At 44.1% G+C, this 13,204-nt stretch overlaps 2 protein-coding genes across 6 annotated transcripts in view; both read left to right on the forward strand.

The window, feature by feature from the left end:
• The window catches only part of SNRPB2 (small nuclear ribonucleoprotein polypeptide B2), a 21,313-nt gene extending 16,835 nt beyond the window's left edge, over window positions 1-4,478 (forward strand). For all 4 annotated transcript variants that reach the window (XM_019516259.1, XM_019516260.1, XM_019516261.1 and 1 more), the window contains 2 exons: window positions 2,113-2,201; window positions 4,096-4,478. In XM_019516259.1, the coding sequence (XP_019371804.1) occupies window positions 2,113-2,201; window positions 4,096-4,255 (249 nt within the window). In that variant the 3' untranslated portion in view covers window positions 4,256-4,478. The remainder of the gene's footprint in view (window positions 1-2,112; window positions 2,202-4,095) is intronic.
• An 8,167-nt stretch (window positions 4,479-12,645) lies between these two features.
• Window positions 12,646-13,204, forward strand: part of OTOR (otoraplin) — a 2,891-nt gene continuing 2,332 nt past the window's right edge. The window contains exons 1-2 of one of the 2 annotated variants that reach the window (XM_019516264.1): window positions 12,646-12,767; window positions 12,852-13,075. In XM_019516264.1, coding sequence (XP_019371809.1) covers window positions 12,952-13,075 — 124 coding nt within the window. In that variant the 5' untranslated portion in view covers window positions 12,646-12,767; window positions 12,852-12,951. Of the gene's footprint in view, window positions 13,076-13,204 lie in introns of both variants that reach the window. The other variant, XM_019516263.1, reaches the window with a different exon arrangement.

Here is a 13,204-nt window from a genome sequence, read left to right on the forward strand (position 1 = left end):
TCACCAGGAACAGTGGCCACAAGCTGAGGGAGGATAGGTTTAGGTTAGATATTAGAAAGAACTACTTCACTGTAAGGGTAGCCAGAGCCTGGAATAGGCTTCCCAGAGAGGTGGTGCTGTCACCTTCCCTGGAGATCTTCAAGAGGAGACTGGATAGGTACCTGGCTGGGGTCTTATGACCCCTGCCACCCCCAGTGCTCCTTCCTGCCCATGGCAGGGGGTCAGACTAGATGATCTGTCTAGGTGCCTTCCGACTCATTGATTCTATGATTCTGTGAATATTACGGTATTTATCTGAATTCAAGACAACTCCCCCTCAATTATTAGATTCTATATGTAGAAATTTTCTTGATAATTTTCCATGTATAGAATCTAACTATTGAAGGGCAGTCTTAAATTGGTTCTCATCAACTGTGGAGTGGGGAAAACAGTGGTAGCAGAGCAGGTGGTGGATGTCAGTTAGTTGGGGAGGCAATAAAGGAATGGGGCTGGGGCCAAGGCTGTGACCGGGAGAGGCAGGGTGTGCAGAGTGGGTAAGGGAGGCTGGGGAACAACAGCAGCTCTGACCTGGGGCTCATGGCCTGCTGCCTCATACTCTATTCCAAGAAAAGGGGCTCCCCCCATATTAAATTGAGGAAGGGGGTGAGTTGGGGGAAACTTGTCTTGGAATCAAGTAAATGTAATAGGCTTATTACTGGAGTTATACTGTATGTTTTAGTTTTAACTGTAATACAGGTGGCTTAAAATTTGGTGGATAGCAGATGGTAGAGGAAACAACCTTTGTTGCAATTGACCCAACAGATTGCATGTTTTGTACACTTCCTGAATTTTATGTTCTAGGGTTATGTTATCTTCATTATTCTCAGCTGCTAAGTGACCTTGAGAATAACCCTAAACAGTTTAGTCCAAATAGTTATAACTCATGATTAGAAGGTGAGTAGGTCTGTCAGGCTGAGAATCTAGAGAGGCCAAAAAGTCTCTGTCATCACAAGTAAGTTCTTCTGTCAGATGTAGGAATTGAGAATGGGACTTAGGTTTTGAGAATTGCCATCTGCTATTGAGGATTGTTTTTATATATCATATGCAACATGGCCAAGAAAAAGTTAAACTATTTGCTTTGTCTGAACATAATGTTGAGCGCTCTTTTCCCCCTTCCCCTTTCCCCCCAATTACTTAGTCTAAAGTTATTTTTTTGACGTGACAATTTAGTGTAAAGCAAGGGTTGCCAAACTGGTATGAGTGCCATAAGTGGCATGCGTAAGCCTGTATGGCATGTGTCAGATAACAGGGGGCAGACTACACAGCGACAGGTAAGGCAGGGAGCAGAAAACAGCAGGAGATCAGGCAAGAAGCACAGGGCAGGAAGTGGAAAGCAGAGGAGACTGGGCAGGGTGCACTGAGTAAGGAGCAGAAAGAGCCGGAGGTTGGGGAGAGGAAAGGGATCAAAGTGCCACTTGGAGTTATGGGGCTAATTTGTGGCATGCCTGGCAAAAAGGTTGCCCCCCCTGCTGGTGTAGATCAGCATTTTTCAACCCATAGGTCATGACCCAGAAGCAGGCTGCAAGTATATATGAAAGAGTTGCAAACAAACTTTTTAAATGGATTGTCCATTAAAGGAGAAAAACATGGGGAAACTGTGGCTTTTTCCTGCGACGGTCTGCTTGGGCGCCTCCGTGTCCCATACACTGCAGCACTGGGTTGGGGGCGCTGGGTGAGGGGCATTGGATTGGGACTGGCCAATATTTACAAATGGGCCCTGGTACAAAAACAGTTGAGAACCACTGGTCTAGAGTACTGGGCTACTGACGGTCAACTTTGTGTTTAGATATTTGTTTTGAATTTGGAATATCTACATATTTAGAATGAATGGCTTGGAAATAGTCATGTTCCTGAAAATGACTATATTTTAACGATGTACTAATAGTGAAGCAAACCAACCAATTAAAAATACATACTAAATGAACTGTGTAGTTCAACCAAGAAGTAACTGGAGGTATTTTGAAGAACAGTAATAGTTCATTAGCTCTTTAATTCTAACAGGTGTTGCAAGTCGGAGATCAGTAGCAGCCATCTACTTCAATTCTATACGCTCTCATTTTTTGTTTTTTCTAGGTGCCTGATAATCCACCAAACTATATACTCTTCCTTAATAACTTGCCGGAGGAGACAAATGAGATGATGCTATCCATGCTGTTTAATCAGTAAGTCATGTATAGAAAAAACTTTCCCTTCACCACTTCACATTGCATTTACAAATGCACAGGTTTGTTCTCAGTACATTAGGCAGTAGCCGGGGGTAGGTCTGGTCAGTGCTGGGCCATGCTGTTAAAACTAAAGTTAATTTTGATGGGTTTGTGACTTGGCTGTGTGCCATTGTGAAACAGTTAATTTAATATATGTTGTTTATAGCCATTAGATGACACATTCAGTTACCTGGTGATGAATTGAAGTTGATGACTTGAAGATAGTACTGGATTTAGGCTTAAGCTACTTAAGCTACAGTTTAGGGCTTCACAATATGGGGGGCATCTAAATAAGAAACCCTGACTTGATATCAAGTTTTATAATAATCAGTTGGTAAGTAAAGGAGATGTGGGAAAACAACTCTCTAAATATGGACATTTTTGTTCTGATATGACAAAAATATACATACAATAGATCATTTTTTATCATAAGGGGCCTCTTAAGCTGGACATAATTTACAGCACTGCTTGAAGATGAAAGATTTCAAAATTGCAGGAAGTTTTAGAACTCTGACTAATTATTTTGCAGAGATCCAATTAAACTGTTTAATGATCTTAGTTTTTTTTTGGCTTCTTTTTAACTTTAGATACAGTTCTTAGGGCAAGGGATGTGAAATATGGTGTGACCTACAGCTTTATTTTCACAAGCTTTGAAAACGGAGCTGCTGCTTGTAGTGTCCCATCCACATAAAAGGCTTCCTTTTCTTATACTATGCATTTCATACCCTGGTTAATCCTTTGTTTGGCCCCTGAAATATACAGCTTTGGATATTAGTCAAACTGTTTCATATATTACTGTTGCTTTTTAAACATAGTTTAAACATGAGCAGTGAATACTACATGTCACATTTTAATCTATCATCATGGCATTTTGAGGTTTCACTCATTGAAAAAAATGGGTAAAATGCATCTTGGGGCACTTTTAGGCTCTCTCTTCAAACTGAGGCTAATGCATTTCTATTAGTCAGGTTACTTTTCCTTTGAAGGCTTAAAAGCTATGCATTTAGGGGAGTTTGTTTGCTTTTTAAAAAAAACCCCCATAATTCTGGCTCAGCTAAGAGTAGGCAGAAGATATGTCCCTAATTGTGTCATACACTAGTTTATATTATCTACGATCAGACACTTTTTCTGTTCCGTAACTCTTTTCCCCTGCCCCCGAAACTTTCTCACGTTTTAAAAATATTAACAGCTGCATGAATTTGTTCCAGGTGTTCAAATTCATCTTGGGGTTGAAACTGAATTTGGAAAGTTTACGAAATTCAAGGGTAACTACTAAAGCTATAAGCTATAAATAGGGCTATAATCTACTACAGCAGTGATACTACAGTTTTCTGCTTTAGGCAGAAAGCTTCTCAAATCCTTGGATTTCAGGGAAGTCTCCCTGCGAAAACTGCCTAGAAAGTAAATAGAATGAAGGTTTGTTGCCTCCAAAGCTGGAAGTGTTGGAGAGGAAATCACGCCTCCCAAATTTCAGGTTTCATGGGGAGAGGATTCTCAAATGGAATTGCCGTCCGGTGAGTTTTGTTTGCTCAGTAATTCTTTGCAAATATTCACCCCCAATAGAGAAATGACCCTGCAGCTTCATACTGCAGACGTGACAGCTGCAGTGTAAGAAGCTTTTGATTATTTGACTTTCAGCAACTTCCTTCACAGCTTCTCACTTCTCAAATGAGAACTATTGCAGTATTTCTGTTCCTATTGGTTGACTGTTGTTTTAGTGATCTGTTATAATACATTTTAGCACCTAGCTAGGAGACTTCCTGTCAGGCATAGTGAATATTCTTTTACTGGTTTTTTGTTTTGTTTTGTTTTTTGTTTTTGTTTGTTTGTTTGTTTTTGTTTTCTTCAAAAGGTTCCCTGGCTTCAAAGAAGTACGCTTAGTGCCTGGAAGACATGACATTGCATTTGTGGAGTTTGAAAATGAGGGACAGGCCGGAGCTGCTCGTGATGCTCTCCAGGGGTTCAAGATCACTCCATCCCATGCCATGAAAATCACTTATGCTAAGAAATAACATCAGTGGGCATTATTTAAAAGGATTTTTAGATTTTTTTTTTTAGTATCATACCTTGTTTTGCCTGACTAAGTATCTTTATTTTTTTTGAGGAAGAGTAAGGAGCCATTTGTTGTAAAGCTACAAGTAAGAGAGCTGTCAAATTTCTATACATTTGATAGTAACTTTTTGTGTACTAAAATAATTTTGTAAAATAAATGCAACTTTTATTTGTGTTTAAGCTGTGATGGTGTTATTTGAATCTTTCTTACTGGATTGTTATATTTAACAGGAGTTTTTTTTTTTTAGGCATAGATTTGCATAGATCCTTTAGTGGTGATCTGCTGTCCTAGGAAAGACTGTCAGAAGCTGCTGTATTTCAGACAAGAAAGATTAAAGTGGCAATGCCAAATACTGGTATATTCAGATTAAATGCAGCATCATTATTTATGATCTTTACAACTTGAAAAACAGCTGTCTCTGTAGTCAGAGAAAGCAAAGTTTAAACCAACAGACTGTTTTCCAGTGCTGTGGAGTAGCTGTAGATTAGAGAGTGAAGCATAATACTTATGTGGCTTGATCTCCTGGTGCCTTACCTAGTAGAAAAGGGCTTGAGGGCAAAAGGCACACAGACAACATGTATAGTTCTCTTGTTCACCTTCTTTTCTTGTATCCAGTGATCCTGGTGTTTTTAAAGAGTGGTTTAGGGAACTCTCTTTTACAAAGTTACTGCAGGGAAATGTGATGGTGTATGGCTTCTGTCCAGAGTAGGATTTAAATTGATTCAGTTTTTTCAAACTGCTTTGATTTAAATTGATTCAATTTTTTCAAACTGCTCTGATTTAAAATTGGAAGTTGGAACAGAATGCTTTTCAATACATTTTTAGACCCTACAGAAAACTGTATATCATGAGGTTTACTTTAGGGAATTAACTGGGACTTGGCAGACCCACGTTTAATTATTTGGTTTGCTTCAAACTTCCTGCAGGACCTGGTACAAATCATTTAATTCCTCTATACCTCAGTCCTGCATTGTAAAATGAGATTAATAGTTTGCAAGGAATTTTGGGATAAATATATGATGATACTGGGGCACTTCAGTTTTTGTGCCTCTGGTACTTAAGCAGTTTTGATGTAAAAACTGTAAATCAGTAGGTCCTAACAAAGCTTAGGCTTTTTCTACACCGAGGAAATAATATAATCCAATTACATTCTTGGTGAGACCTGCACTGTACTGAAAATAATGCATCTTTTCCTGGGTCCTTTACCATGGATAGTTTTTAAGTGAGGACATGCCAGTAGCAGATTTGTCTTCATCTGTTTCTACCATTCTCTGCAATCTACAGTAAACGCCCCTTACTCCCACGCTTGTAAAATATTTTGAACAAGGGAAAGATGCCAGGCTATGACTTCTTCATGATTTTTTCCTTTCCCTCGGGAAGACCATTAGAATTGTAGTATTTGATGGCTAGATCAGAAAGTACATCAAAGACTAATCATATTTGTTTTGATTTTAGCGAAATACATTTTGTGCAAAATGAGCCTTCCTGCTCCCAAAAGTAGATTGGAGCATAAGTGTTATTTTTGAGCAAAGCTCAGTGCTTTCTGGAGAATCTGATGATATTTCAGGGCAAAGTGCCTTTGTTTTTTGTGTGCTTCTGATTTGATACTGGGTCCAGCTTGTAGTTCTTAAACTTTTTGGGTCAGTAGACCACCTTCAGCTGTCATGATCAGGGATCTAGATTTTCCATTTCCCTGTGGGGAAAAATGGAGTAAACCATGGATTTCCCCCCTTACAAGAGTAAAATGTGTACTTCTCATTTTAGCAGAGAAACCCACGGATTTTGTAGTTTTGCAGCAAGCCCTCTGCAGGCTGGCACACTTCCAGCCAGCAGGGGCTGGGGGGAGCAGAAGCAGGGTGGTCAGGCAGGGGGTGCTGTGTGCATGTACGTGCACATGGCCCCAGGCAGCCTGCACAGCAGCTCCTGCAGGTAAGGAGCTGGGTAAGTGCAAGTAAGTGAGGTGAGGCTCCCATGGGGAGGGAGTTGGGCAGGGCTGGGACTAGAGCTGGGGCTGCTGCCCTGCTGGGCAGTTTCTAGAGCTTGCGGCCCAGGGCTGCAATGTGTGGCCTCGGAGCCGGGTGGTGAACAGGATGAGGCCACGGGTGGCTTGTTTGGGGGCAGGGGATGGGGCTGGCTCCCTGCCACAGCCTGCACTCCCGGGGGACGGGGAACCTATGCCCCCTGGACTTCCTCTGCTCACAGGGGCAGCAGTGAGGGGCACCCCCGCTGCCACCCGTGCACACGGGAAGTGTTGCTAAGGCAGCATGGAGCTCACAGGGGCAAGCAGCTTTCCTGCGTGTCCCTGCTGTGCCCTGCCGTGCCAGGCCACACATGCTGCACTGTGGAGGCCCGGGAGGGCAGCAGGGTGGGGAGCACAAGCCTGCAGCACGTCCCCGCCCCTGCACAGATCTGGGGGCGTGGGTTCCCTCCACCCCCTGGGAGTGTGTGCTTTGGCCAGGAGCCGGTCCCACTTGCGCCTTCGCTCACAGCAGGGCAGGGAGCTGGCTCTTGCAGCAGCTGCCTTCTGTTGGGGACCTGAGTCCCTGGCCCTGTAACCCACAGCCCCCTCTGGCAGGGCTAGGGCAGGCAGGGGCTGTGAGTGATGGGCAAGGGGCACAACCAGGGTTGGGAGGCTGTGGGGTGAGAGGACCATCTGTGTGGGGGTGCAGGAATGAAGGTCACCAGTAGGGCTTGGGGACTGTTGTGGAGGGAGTGAGAGGCACCAGCTGCAGGGTGGGGAGAGCTGTGGGGGGCCTGTCATTTTAATTACAGATTTTGGGGTTATATCAGAGAACTTGTGTGTGTTTTTTGTTGTTGTTTGGTTTGTTTGCTTGTTTGTTTTTAATCAGGGAAAACCAGAATCCCTGGTTGTTATTCATAGGACATCACTATCCACTTAATCACAGTTGTAACTGAATGGGAATAGGGAGTATAGCCCAGTGAGATCCTAAACTGTGGTGTTGAGTCACTGGGAAGTGGTTTGTGGAACTGCTGCACTATGTAATGACAGAGCAAGTGCTATATAAAATGGCAAGGGTTTTCCTTTTTAATATGGTGCATGTTGGTCTTCAGAATACTCCTATTTCCACACTGTCAGCCTCACATTGAGGGACTGCTGCCACTGATGGCATTTCCTAATATCTTTTTAAATAATTTTATTTTGGTGTATGAGAGTTAGAAAGTTCCACTTCATAATTGCTGCCCTAAGGCAACTGGTAGGGTACAAATCCAAGATGACTGGGGTTACTCTTCCACTGGCCTTCATTTGTCTTTGCAGCTGGTGAGAAGTATGCCTTCTTCATCCACCTGCTCCATCGTTGAGGTCTTTGTAGTGCTGGACTGCTCTTTATACGATACCTCACCTTTGAGCTTACCACCATGGGTGGCCCTACCAGGACTACAAGCCTCCCAGCCATGTTGCTTTTGGGGTCATCAGTACTTCTTCACCTCATCAAGGTGGTAGTCCATGGAGAGGGATACAAGTTGTCCTTGCCACCGGATACAGGTTTCTCTGTGAAGATCCATGTGGTTGCTGATGCATAACAGCCTCCTCACATAAAACAAGTCACGCACAAGCTTCTCCCACTGGATCCAACAATAACCAATTGTCAATACCCATAACCTCTACCAAGTCCTGAGGCAATGGAGGAGTGGGAACAGGGACAGATGAAGTGATTGCCTAGAGTCCCTGGTCACAGATCCACATGCAGGCAGTGGTTACCTGTTGGTCACTTCATCCTTGGAATGGGACAGGAGGGTGATTTAACAGCTATGATTGTGATGTGAGCAGTCCTTCTTAGGATCCCCTCTGCTCACCCCGCACAGGGAGGGGACTACAAACAGTGTCCCAAACATAGGCTGCACCACTTCATCTTACCTGATTGGATAGCTGCTTCCAGGTGACTTGCTCAAATTGCAATAGAAATGCAAATGTCTTTTGTGTCTTGGAATGTACGTACCCGCCTAGATGATGACCCAAGCAGTGATAGACCTGGACATAGAACAGCCATTGTATTGCAAGAGTTCTCGGGTGATGACATTGATATTGTTGCTTTCAGCAAGACCAAACATGTAGACGAAAGCCATGTGGGGGAGAAGAGTGGCTATTCGTTCTTTTGGAGAGGAAAACTGGCAAACAGTGGGAATACATAGCATTGCTTTTGCCATTAAGAACCAAATTATTAGCCAAATGACCGAATCTCCTGTTGGCATTAACAAGTGTCTCTTGACTCTGCCCCCAACTGACCAACAATTTGTTTGCTGTGTCGTCAGTGCGACTGCCCCAACACTTGATGCTGAGGAAGAACAGAGACAACAGTTTTATGCTGACCTTGATGGACTCCAAAAAAAAAAAAATGGAATAGAAGGTAAAAGAAATTCAACAATCTAACAATCATGACATGTGGAACTTCTTCAGTGTAATCAAGGCTGTGCATGGACAAAACTTTTGTGTACTCACCCTGCTTAAAACAGAAGAGGGCAGTACAGTCCTCAAAGATGGGTCCATCAAAAACTGCCAGAAGGAGCACTACCAAAAGCTCATAAACCAAGAATTGACAGTGATTGATGAAGCCATCAAATCGATCCCACAGCATCCAGTAAGTGAAGCATTTGCCAGTCTATCAACCTCTGAAGAAGTCCACCAGGTGATGACGAGACAGCTGAAGAACAACAAAGCATCTGGCCCTGATGGCATACCAGTGAAGGTCTTCAAAGTTGGTGGGGAAACTATGACCACAACAGTGTGTGGACCAACAAGCTCCACACTTTCTCAAAATGTGGAACATGGAGGAAATTCCTGCTGACCTAAGCAATGCCAATATTGTCGCAATTTTTAAAAAGGGAGATAAGTCTGCCTGTGGAAACTTTTGAAGTATTGCCCTCCTTTCCATCGCTGGAAAGATCCTCACTCATTCTGCTGAACCGATTGCTTCCTCCTGCCGAGGAAATCCTTACAGAGTCTCAATGCAGCTTTAGACCATTGAGGCTTCATGGACCTGTTTTTTTTGTTGTTTTCCTGGATCTGCCAGGCTGGAAAAAAAAATGCCAAGAACAACACCAGGAACTGTATATGGTCTTTATTGATTTGACCAGAGCTTTTGACTCTTAACAATGAGGCTCTATGAAAGATCTTATCAAAGTTTGGCTGCCCGGGGAAATTAATCACCATTCTAAGACTCGTTCATGACCAGATCATTCCCTCCATCCTACGCAGAGGCTCTGCTACAGAGGCCTTTGCTATTTGAACTGGCATCAGGCAAGGCTGTGTGATCACACCAATTTTGTTTTCTATTTTTCTTGCAGTCAACAAGATGCTCATCCATGACCAACTGCCAGATGGCATTGGCATCGAGTACAGGATGGATGGGGACCTCTTCAGTCGCTCTTGCTTTCATGCCAAAACCAAAGTTATTTTTGTGGAGCTTTGGTATGCTGATGATTGTGCTGTCACTGCACATAAGGGGGAGGACCTACAAGCAGTACTTAATTGTTTCTCTCAAGCATACCAGTGCTTGGGACTGGCCCCTAACATCAGAAAAACAAAGGTGCTTCACTAGCCTGCTCCAGGCCAGTCAACTCTTCCTCTTCTCCCTGGCAAAGATCCTTGTTGACAGCCAGGAGCTGGAGAATTTGGAATACTTTCCATACCTTGGCAGCCATCTGTCAAAGAAGGCCAACATCAAGGACATCCAGTATGGGACCTGATGTACCAGTTCTGCCTTTGGAAAGCTGAATTATGTGTTCAACGATCACAACATCTTGACTTGCACAAAGCTCCTACTGTATAACGCTGTGGCTTCTCTATGGCTGTGAAGCTTGGGTGACCTACTGGGACCACCTGAAAAGCCTGGAACGCCGTTACCAGTGCTACCTCCAGAAGATCCGTGCCATAAAGTGGGTATATCATTGCACAAATTCCAGTGTCCTCACTGACACTAACATCGCCATTATGGAAGCACTGATTATTCAACATCAGCTGCAGTGGACAGGGCACTGCGTGTGCATGCCTGATGCACGTTTACCAAAACCAGCTGCTATACTCCCAACTCGGCCAAGGACAAAGGACTTGCAGGGGCTAGAGGAAACTCTTCAAGGACACCCTCAAGGCAACCATTAAGTGTGGCATTGACATCAGAAATTGAGGAAAAACTGGTCTGGGACAAGGCTACATGATGATACCTTGTGAGAAGTTACATCTTACTTTGAGGAAAAACTATTGCCATGGAGGCAGAAAAATGACAAACTGAAGGAAAGAAAACAAGACTGAGAAATCCATGGTCCAACCCCTTCCTTTAACCATCACCTGTGGTGTTTGCCAAAGAGTCTGCAGCTCTAGGATCAGTCTTCTTAGCCATCAATGGACTCATCTACAACCCTTTACTTGACTTTTGTGGGAGTGATCATCCTTGACTGTGAGGGATCACTGATGCCAAGGGTTACTTATGGACTATGTTTGCTTGCTGTTAACACTTGAGTGCCTTCATGCCTCTTGTTTTGTATTTTAAAGGAGAGGACATTGTAGGTTCTGCAGTTCTGACATTGGACTCCATCACCTTCATTTATGGATTAGAGGTGCACCAGTACATCAGTCTGATATCAGATTGGTACCAATATAAAAAAAATTGGCTGTATTGGAAATCGGCCCCATGCAGCTGATAAATGCCCTTGCATGTTTACAGGCAGCTAGGAGTCCAGCCCAGCAGAATGGAGAGCTGTGTGCAGCTGTTAAATCTGTTGTGGTGGAAGAAGAGGAAGGGAAGGGGTGTGTGTGTGTGTGCGCAGTGGTGGGGGCAGACCAAAACCCCCTGCGGGGAGGGGGGAAAGGGGCAGGGGCAGGTGCTGCCCAGCCAGGGTTGGACAGGGTATGGGACAGAGCTGCACCTTGTCGGGGTACAGTGGTGGCTCAGTGGGGTACAGGGGGCCTACAGCAAAATTTGGGGTGGCTACAGCCCTCTTCCTGAGCCCAGCCACTACCAACAAGAGCCTGGTGCAGCCCCAGCACCAAGCCACAGCTGCAGCCTGCCTGCCCACCCTGCATAGATCCAGGGGTACACGCCCTTCTAGGGTGCATGCAGCAGAAGTAGCTGCCCCTCACCCCACAACAAGCCGTGGCTCCATCCTGCGCTCGCCCCACCCCGGCTAGGCAGTGCCTGTCCCTTACAGCGGGGGGCATTGATCTGCCCCGCCCCATGCCCCTTCCTTCCCCCCTCCCCGTCCAGCACAACAGACTTACGAGTTGTGTGCAGCTGTACTGGAAATCGGATCAGTATCGGCCAATATGCTTCCTTAAAAATCAGCTACCGGTATCAGCCCCCAAAATCTCTATTTGTGCACCCCTAGTATGCATTGGAACCTTCCATGTGCTCTGGAATTTTGGACGACTTCATTGTGCATACTTGATTTAGAAAGGAGTTATCTTTCTGGAGGTTGTTCCAAATAGCAACCAGATACAAAGTTAGCTTGTAAGGCAAAGTGAGTGTCAATAGGCTGGACCAACTAGAAAGGATGTAATTAACCTAATTGTAATGTAATGAGGACACTGGGTTGGCATTCCTGTTGCATTTACAAAAATGGCTATAACATTTATAATAGAAGACAGTCTACTCCTTATCTGAAAGATGGCTTATCTATCAGCACTAGAAGCTCCCTGGGCCATTGCTTTCAAGAGTGCCACTTGGTAACTTGTCACACTGCTATCTGATGCACCTAGGTCACATGGTCGCATACAAGTACTGAACTGGGCTAGCTTTCCGTAACTTGAACTGTTTGCTCGCAGGAGTCGGTGCTATGACATCAGGTATTTCATCCCTCACCCCCTTTTCCCTAACTATCCCCTACCTTTTCTTCCCATGTGGTGGCTGGGTGATGACTTAAAATGTCATCTTCTGAGGATAAAGGGGTGTTTACAAGTCAGCTTGCGAGGCTGTTCAGAGCCTTGTGTTCAAAATCTCTTCAGCCTGAGTCAGGCTGCATAAACTAGACTTACGTGGAAAGAATCTGGGCATAACGTGAATAATATATTTGCACTCTAACAAGGCATTAAAACCCAGGTTGTGCTACCAAGTGTGCAGTGCCTGAACTGTAAACGTCACAATTTAATTTGTTGACTTGCAAAGCATTTCGCTGGGGCTCAGCTATGCGGGACTCCTGCTTGGTCTATGTACATTTGCAGCAGCACCTTAGGATGTTAGTGTCCTTTATAAACAACACTGGAGCAGCGTCTGCCCCAGAGAACTCATAATCTAGGATGGTTTGTTATGCTTTCTGCATTTCATGAGAATCCAGATTTCAAAAGAATGTGACTTCATTTGCTGCATAGTGGGACAGGTCTGTTTTTCATTCTCAGATAATTTTGCCTGCAGTCATGTTCAGAATATTACACTTAATGGAAGATTACAGGAAAACGTAGAATGTCTGGGTAATAGAGCAGTTTATTGAAGCAGTGCTATAAAGGGGCTTTGGAAAGAAAGGTAAATACAACCTGAGGATCCCCTGGAGCCCATGGTTTCTCTTAAAGCAGTGGAATGTTGCCCTAATCTATTCCCATTGGTCAGGGATGTTTTTCCAGATGGTTAGCTTTTTCCATAAAAGATAAGGATTACTGGACCTGACACACATTTGTGAGAGAAGTCTCAGAAAGAGCTTTGCAAGAAAATGGCACCCACTGTTTATGTAGTCATACTGTTTTTATGCCTCGGGTTGATGTATCCTGTTGTGACTGGGACTTTTATGGACAAACTTGCAAGCAAGAAGCTATGCGCTGATGATGACTGTGTCTGTAAGTATTTATATTTATACTCTAGTAAAATATGTCAGCGAAGGTAAATGAGCCATCTGCATAAAATAGTATGGAAAAAATGCAAGAATAAGCTGAGTGTTAACTTTTTTTTGTGTAAAATTGGTCTTG

The sequence above is a fragment of the Gavialis gangeticus genome, unplaced genomic scaffold (genome assembly GCF_001723915.1).
Source record: "Gavialis gangeticus isolate Ggan-Ray unplaced genomic scaffold, GavGan_comp1, whole genome shotgun sequence".
In the NCBI taxonomy this organism is placed as follows: domain Eukaryota; kingdom Metazoa; phylum Chordata; order Crocodylia; family Gavialidae; genus Gavialis; species Gavialis gangeticus.